Genomic DNA, 8,439 nt, shown 5'->3' on the forward strand with positions numbered 1-8,439 from the left:
CTTTTGGACCGAGATTTCAACTTATCATCACAAGAGTCTGTGGACTCCCATCTGATCAGCTGTTGTATGCTAAAGCTTGGCTGGCCATTGGCCATGTCTAGTATTTTGGACCGGAGCTTTCATTGAAAGCTTGGCTGGCTAGTAAGCCATGTCTAATTCCTGGACTGGAGCTTTAGACTAACATTGCATGATTCCTAGAATTCTCATTAGAAATTTTGAAGTCTTTATTTTTCTTTTTCCAATTAATTTTCGAAAAATACAAAAAAATTTAATAAAATCATAAAACCAAAATAATTTGATGTTTCTTGTTTGAGTCTAGTGTCAAGTTTTAAGTTTGGTGTCCATTGCATGTTTGTAATTTTTTTCTTAATTTTCGAAAATTCATCATATGTTCTTCATGATCTTCAAGTTGTTCTTGATGATCTTCTTTGTTTTGATCTTTGCATTTTCTTGTTGTGCATCTTTTCTTGTTTCTCATATGCATTTTCAATTTGTTAGTGTCTAAAGTTTGAAAATTTCTAAGTTTAGTGTCTTGCATGTTTTTCTTTTCTTAAAAATTTTCAAAAATAAGTCTTGATTTTCATCTTGACATTCAAAGTGTTCTTGCATGCATCATGTGTTTTGATCTTGAATTTTTATGTTTTGCATCATTTTTATTGTTTTTCTCTCTCTTTACTAAAAATCCAAAAATCAAAAATAAAATATCTTTCTCTTTTTCTTCTCATAAATTTCGAATATTTGAGTTGACTTTTTCAAAAATTTTTCAAAATTTAGTTGTTTCTTATGAGTCAAATCAAATTTTCAATTTAAAAAGTCTATCTTTTTCAAATCTTTTTTTTTAAAAAAAATCAAATCTTTTTCATTTTTTCTTTCATATTTTTCGAAAATTCAAATTGATTTTCAAAAATCTTTTTCTTATTTTATTCCATATTTTTCAAAATCTTTACTAACAATTAATGTGATTGATTCAAAAAATTTTTTTGAGTTTGTTACTTGCCTATTAAGAAAGGTTCAATCTTTAAATTTTAGAATCATATCTTTTAGTTTCTTGTTAGTCAAGTAATCAATTTCAATTTTTAAAATCAAATCTTTTTAATTTCCAATTCAAATCTTTTTCAAAATAATTTTCAATCATATCTTTTTCAAAATCAATTTCAAAATCTTTTCTAACTTCTCACCCTTTCAAATTTGATTTTCAAATCTTTTTCAATTAACTACTTGACTTTTTGGTTTATTTTTAAAAGTTTTCTATTTCAATCATATCTTTTCAAAACTACCCAACTAATTTTCTCTCTCTAATTTTCAAAAACTCCTATCCACTTTTTCAAAATTCTTTTTAATTAACTAATTGTTTCAATTTTTAATTTTAATTTTATTTCTCTTTTTAATTTTCGAATTCTAACTAAATTTTAGAATAAAAACAAAAATATTTTTCTTTTAGTTTAAATTAAATTCGAATTTTCTCCCCCCTCTCTCATCTTCTTCTATTTATTTATTTATCTACTAATACCCCTCTTTCACTCAAAAATTCGAACCCACTCTTCTCCTCTGTGTTTGAATTCTTATCTTTTCCTTCTTCCATTCTTCTCTTCTTATACTCATATAAGGAATCTCTATACTGTGACATAGAGAATTCCATATTTTCTTTTCTATTCTCTTCTTTTTCATATGAGCAGGAACAAGGATAAGAACATTCTCGTTGAAGCCGATCCTAAACCTGAAAGGACTCTGAAGAGGAAGCTAAGGGAAGCTAAAGCATAACTCTCTGGAGAAAATCTGACAGAAATTTTTGAAAAAGAAGGAGACATGGCCGAAAATAATAACAATGGTGGAGATGCAAGGAAGATGCTTGGTGACTTTACTGCACCAAATTCCAACTTACATGGAAGAAGCATCTCAATCCCTGCAATTGGAGCAAACAATTTTGAGCTAAAGCCTCAATTAGTTTCTCTGATGCAACAGAATTGCAAGTTTCATGGACTTCCATAAGAAGATCCTTTTCAGTTCTTAACTGAATTCTTGCAAATCTGTGATACTGTTAAGACCAATGGGGTTGATCCCAAGGTCTACAGGCTTATGCTTTTCCCGTTTGCTGTAAGAGACAGAGCTAGAATATGGTTGGACTCTCAACCTAAAGATAGCCTGAACTCTTGGGATAAGCTGGTCACGACTTTCTTAGCCAAGTTCTTTCCTCCTCAAAAGCTTAGCAAGCTTAGAGTGGATGTTCAAACCTTCAAACAGAAAGAAGGTGAATCCCTCTATGAAGCTTGGGAGAGATACAAGCAACTGACCAAAAAGTGTCCTTCTGACATGCTTTCAGAATGGATCATCCTGGATATATTCTATGATGGCCTGTCTGAATTATCAAAGATGTCATTGGACCATTCTGCAGGTGGATCTATTCACCTAAAGAAAACGCCTGCAGAAGCTCAGGAACTCATTGACATGGTTGCAAATAACCAGTTCATGTACACTTCTGAAAGGAATCCTGTGAGTAATGGGACGCCTCAGAGGAAGGGAGTTCTTGAAATTGATACTCTGAATTCCATATTGGCTCAAAATAAAATATTGACTCAGCAAGTCAATATGATTTCTCAGAGTCTGAATGGATTGCAAGCTGCATCCAACAGTACTAAAGAAGCATCTTTTGAAGAAGAAGCTTATGATCCTGAGAACCTTGCAATAGCAGAGGTGAATTATATGGGAGAACCCTACGGAAACACCTATAATCCCTCATGGAGAAATCATCCAAATTTCTCATGGAAGGATCAACAAAAGCCTCAACAAGGCTTTAATAATGGTGGAAGAAACAGGTTTAGCAATAGCAAGCCTTTTCCATAACAGGTTTAATCTAGGAGCCATCATGAAGTTGAATGCCAGTTTATTTGGTAATGATACTTGGGAGGATGAACCCCCCTTGTTCACCAATGAACTAAGTGCATTGATAAGGCAGACATTGCCTCAGAAGAAACCGGATCCCGAAAAGTTCTTCATACCTTGTACCATAGGCACCATGACCTTTGAGAAGGCTCTGTGTGACCTTGGGTCAGGGATAAACCTCATGCCACTCTCTGTAATAGAGAAACTGGGAATCTATGAGGTACAAGCTACAAGAATCTCACTAGAGATGGCAGACAAATCAATGAAACAGGCTTATGGATTAGTAGAGGACTTGTTAGTAAAGGTTGCAGGCCTTTACATCCCTACTGATTTCATAATCCAAGACACTGGGAAGGATGAGGATGAATCCATCATCCTTGGAAGACCCTTCCTAGCCACAACAAAAGCTGTGATTGATGTGGACAGAGGAGAGTTAGTCCTTTAACTGAATGAGGACTACCTTGTATTTAAGACTCAAGGTTCTCCTTCTGTAACCATGGAGAGGAAGCATGAAAAGCTTCTCTCACTGCAGAGTCAACCAAAGCCCCCACAGTCAAACTCTAAGTTTGGTGTTGGGAGGTCCCAACAATGCTCTGAACATCTGTGAGGCTCCATGAGAGCTCACTGTCAAGCTATTGACATTAAAGAAGCGCTTGTTGGGAGGCAACCCAATGTTATTTAATTATATCTAATTATTTTCCATTGATATTTTATGTTTTCTTTAGGTTGATGATCATGTGAAGTCACAAAAACTACTGAAAAATCAAAAATAGAATGAAAAACAGCATTAAAAATAGCTCACCCCAGAGAAAGAGCTTATTGGCATTTAAACGCCAGTAAGAAGCATCAAACTGGCGTTTAACACCAGAAAGAAGCATCAAGCTGGCGTTAAACGCCAGAAACAAGCACCAGACTGGCGTTTAACACCATAACAGAGCATGGAAGTGGCGTTAAACGCCAGAAACAAGCAGCAAGCTGGCGTTTAACGCCAGACATGCATTCTAAGGGTGTTTGCACGCCTAAATGGAGCAGAGATGTTAAGTCCTTGACCCCTCTAGATCTGTGGACCCCACAGGATCCCCACCTACCCCACCTTTTCTTCTCTCCTGTTCACACCTTTTCATAACTCTCTTCCCCAAATACCCTTCACCAATCACCTCCATACCTCTTCCCTAAATACACTTAACCACTCACATCCATCCACTCTTCCCCATAAACCCCACCTACCTCCAAAATTTAAAATTTTTTCCCTTCCAAACCCAACCCTAATGGCCAAAACCTACCCTCCACCCGACCCCTATATAAACCCCTCAACACTACTCCATTTTCACACATTACAACCACCACTTCTCCCCCTTGGCCAAATACACCTTCTCCCTCCATCTCCTCCATTTTCTTCTTCTTCTACTACTTCTTTTCTTCTTTTGCTCGGGGACGAACAAACCTTTTAAGTTTGGTGTGGTAAAAGCATTGCTTTTTGTTTTTCCATAACCTTTAATGGCACCTAAGGCCAGAGAAACCTCAAGAAAGAGGAAAGGGAAGGCAATTGCTTCCACCTCTGAATCATGGGAGATGGAGAGATTCATCTCAAAGGTCCATCAAGACCACTTCTATGAAGTTGTGGCCAAGAAAAAGGTAATCTCTGAGGTCCCTTTTAAGCTCAAAAAGAGTGAATATCCGGAGATCCGACAAGAGATTAGAAGAAGAGGATGGGAAGTTCTCTCTAATTCTATTCAACAAGTCGGGATCTTAATGGTTCAAGAGTTCTATGTAAACGCATGGATCACTAGGAACCATGATCAAAGTAGGAACCCGAATCCAAAGAATTGGGTTACAATGGTTCGGGGAAAATACTTAGATTTCAGTTCGAAAAATGTAAGGTTGGCGTTCAACTTGCCAATGATGCAAGAAAACGCACGCCCCTACACTAGAAGGGTCAACTTTGATCAAAGGTTGGACCAAGTCCTCATGGACATATGTGTGGAAGGAGCTCAATGGAAAGTTGACTCAAGAGGCAAGCCGATTCAATTGAGAAGACCGGACCTTAAGCCTGTAGTTAGAGGATGGTTGGAGTTCATCCAATGCTCAATTATTCCTATTAGTAACCGGTCTGAAGTTACTGTAGACCGGGCCATCATGATCCATAGTATCATGATTGGGGAGGAAGTGGAAGTTCATGAGATTATAACTCAAGAATTCTACAAGGTGGCTGACAAGTCATCCACTTTGGCAAGGTTAGCCTTTCCTCACCTCATTTGCCACCTTTGCAATTTGGCTGGAATTAACATAGAGGGAGATATCCTCATTGATGAGGACAAGCCCATCACTAAGAAAAGGATGGAGCAAACAAGAGATCATGGACCTCAACAAGATCATGAGGAAATTCCTCACCATGAAATCCCTGAGATGCCTCAAGGAATGCACTTCCCTCCACAAAACTATTGGGAGCAAATCAACACCTCCCTAGGAGAATTAAGTTCCAACATGGGACAACTAAGGATGGAACACCAAGAGCACTCCATCATTCTCCATGAGATTAGAGAAGATCAAAGAGCTATGAGGGAGGAGCAACAAAGGCAAAGAAGAGACATAGAGGAGCTCAAGAACACCATTGGTTCTTCAAGAGGAAGAAGACGCCACCCTCACTAAGGTGGACCCATTCCTTAATCTCCTTGTCTATTTATTTTTCTATTTTCATTCTCTATGCTTTATGTTTATGTTTATGTCTTATTACATGATCATTAGTGTCTAGTGTCTATGCCTTAAAACTATGAATGTCCTATGAATCCATCACCTTTCTTAAATGAAAAATGTTTTAATTACAAAAGAACAAGAAGTACATGATTTCAAATTCATCCTTGAAAATAGTTTAATTATTTTGATGTGGTGACAATACTTTTTGTTTTCTGAATGAATGCTTGAACAGTGCATATGTCTTTTGAATTTGCTGTTTATGAATGTTAAAATTGTTGGCTCTTGAAGAATAATGAAAAAGGAAAAATGTTATTTGATAATCTGAAAAATCATATAATTGATTCTTGAAGCAAGAAAAAGCAGTGAAGAACAAAGCTTGCAAAAAAAAAAAGAAAAAGAAAGAAAAAAATTGGCGAAAAAAAATAATAATAATAAAGAAAAAAGAGAAGCAAGCAAAAAAAGTCAATAGCCCTTAAAACCAAAAGGCAAGGGTAATAAAAAGTGTAAGACCCAAGACTTTTGAAAAGTCCTATTTTGAACTAATCTCAAATTATATATATTTATTTATAGTTTTAATTTCAGAAATTATTTTTATTGAAAAATAATTAAAGGCAATTAATTGGATTTGAAATAAATTAAGGTTTTTATCTAAACTCTATTCCTAAGGATTATTTTCCTACTTATGATTTAAAGTTCTAGAAATTTAAAAATAATGAGGTTTGGCTATTTAAATTAGAATTTTGTCTAATTTTATAATTATTGAATTATTTTCTATATTTAAATTATAAAATTAGTGGTTATGAAATAATAAGAATTTTATAAGATTTGATTTTAGATAATTTAATTTATATCATTTAATACTTTAAGTTAAAGATAAAGAGTAATTAATTATATTATCATGAATTTTCAATTAGAGTAATTTATTGAAAATCAATTAGTATTTTTATACTATAAATAATATTTTAAAGTAACTTTAGAGATTAAATTAGTTTTTCAATATTAATATCTTATGCTCTAATTTTATTAAAATTACCAAATTATCTTTATACCTAATTTTTACCAAAACCCTAAATTCCCAAAATATCACCCTAACCCTTAGTCACCACCGCCACACCCCCCAAACCCTTCAGCCAAACCTCAGTCACTAACCAAGAAAGAAATGAAAAAAAAAGAGAAAGAAATGGGGAAAGAGGGAACGGGAGAGCAGAGGGGAAGAGAGATCAGTGAGGGAGAAGAGTAGAAGGAGGAGCATCGCCGCCGCGCCACCACGCCTCGCCGTCGAGCTCATCCCGCCGCCGCCCAGCTGCGCCCAGCCCACCGCTAGTCACTGCTGTCGTCGCCAACAATGGAGGAGAGAGAAAGAGGCGAACGCGAGGAGAGAGGGAAGGAGCTCGCGAAGGAGCTGTCGCCGTCGAAGCTGGGTCTGTCGTCGTCTTCGCGGGTTCCGGTCGTCATCGTCGTCTCTGTCATGAAGCCCGTCGCCGCCGTCCTTCTCGCCATGAAGCCAGCGCCGCCAACGTCATCATCATGGATTGCTGCTGCACGTGTCGCCGCCGTCGCCGCCTCGGAGTCCGTCGCCGTCAAGCAGAACGACGGGCAGAGAGAGGATCCCCAGGTGAGAGAGAGAGAATCCAGGGAAGGCCGCGACCTGTCCAGCCGCCGTGCCCAGTCGCCGCTCACGTTGCCGGCGCCGTCTCCGTCTGAACCGTCGCCAGATCCGCCGCTGCTGAAGCTTCTGGCCGCGCCTCTGCGTCGCCGGAGCTCCACGCCACCGCCACTGCCACCAAAAACCACCACTGAGGCCTAAGTCTGTTTGGGTAAGCGATGCGTTCTGAAATCTTTAAATTAGCATTTATGTTTTAAATTGTTTGAGGATCTGAGGTCTTGGTGTCATAGGATCGAGTTACGGGTCTTGATTGCTGAGTTTTATGGCTGCTGCATACAGCATCAAGGTGCTGCATCGTCATCGGGGCTGCTGTTGCTCCGTTTTCTTGATCATTCGTGAGCCCAGTAAGTCGTTCCTTGTTCCAAACTCTTTTAGCTGATGTTCTATTATAGATTATTGAGTTTTACGAGACATTAATGTTTTAGGATTGAGCTAAGGCTGTGGCTGCTGCTGGAACGGTCGGTATTGATGCTGTTGTTGTGGGATAAGAATAGAAATGCAGTTTGTCGCATAATTGAATCGTGAATGAGGTAGGTGTTTTCCTTAAAATCTAATTTATATTACAGAGTTGTGATAAATAGATATTAATGTGAGAGAACATATGCCTGTGATTATAATTGTCTTCTAAATGTGGTTGTTTGCTGGACTGAATGACTGATTGCTTGACTGCTTGAGTAGTTTGTGATTGCTGAAAAGAAATTAGTTTGAAAGGTTATTTAGTTGATTATTATGAAAAATGGCTTTTTTTGGTTTTGAAGCTATTTTTGATGATGTAAAGGAATTGGCTTTGGAAATGGTTTAATTTTGAGTTAGTGACTTTGTAAATGATTTAGTATTTGAGCTGGTTTGATTTTAAAAAGAGATTTATTATGGGCACTGATTCGCTTTGAAAATTATTTGATATTGGAACTAGCCGAATCTTGGAAAATGATTGAGGTTTTGGAAAGGTTTGAGAAATGTTTGGATGGGACCCGAAAAGGGTGGCAGAATCCGAGTTTTAGAGGAGATGCTGCCGAAATTTTATATAATTAGAAGTTTCATTTGAAGTAGTTATTTTAAAAGGTTTAATTTTGAGCATTATACGATTTAAGACTACATTTATCAAAGATAAAGTTATGTTTTGGATTGAGAATTGTTAGTGAACGAAACGGAAAGAAGGATGATGAGGATTGATTTGAAATATGATTTTTGAATGAATT

General features: G+C 37.1%; 1 protein-coding gene and 1 non-coding gene across 2 annotated transcripts; one reads left to right on the top strand and one right to left on the bottom strand.

The window, feature by feature from the left end:
• Positions 1-2,208: 2,208 nt before the first annotated feature.
• LOC148579574 (small nucleolar RNA R71) lies at positions 2,209-2,316 on the bottom strand. Its single transcript, XR_015895113.1, has one exon. It is a non-coding gene; the product is annotated as a small nucleolar RNA R71 (small nucleolar RNA).
• A 4,603-nt stretch (positions 2,317-6,919) lies between these two features.
• Positions 6,920-7,381, top strand: LOC148579575 (uncharacterized). Its single transcript, XM_088484242.1, has one exon. It carries the CDS (start codon positions 6,920-6,922, stop codon positions 7,379-7,381), a length of 462 nt encoding a protein of 153 aa, XP_088340368.1.
• Positions 7,382-8,439: the final 1,058 nt, after the last annotated feature.

The sequence above is a fragment of the Arachis ipaensis genome, chromosome B10, assembly GCF_059453495.1.
Source record: "Arachis ipaensis isolate K30076 ecotype BB chromosome B10, ASM5945349v1, whole genome shotgun sequence".
NCBI lineage: Eukaryota > Viridiplantae > Streptophyta > Magnoliopsida > Fabales > Fabaceae > Arachis > Arachis ipaensis.

Bases quoted from the DNA above. Each gene is read 5' to 3' on its own strand.
- LOC148579575 (XM_088484242.1), top strand. From the start codon at position 6,920: ATGGAGGAGAGAGAAAGAGGCGAACGCGAGGAGAGAGGGAAGGAGCTC.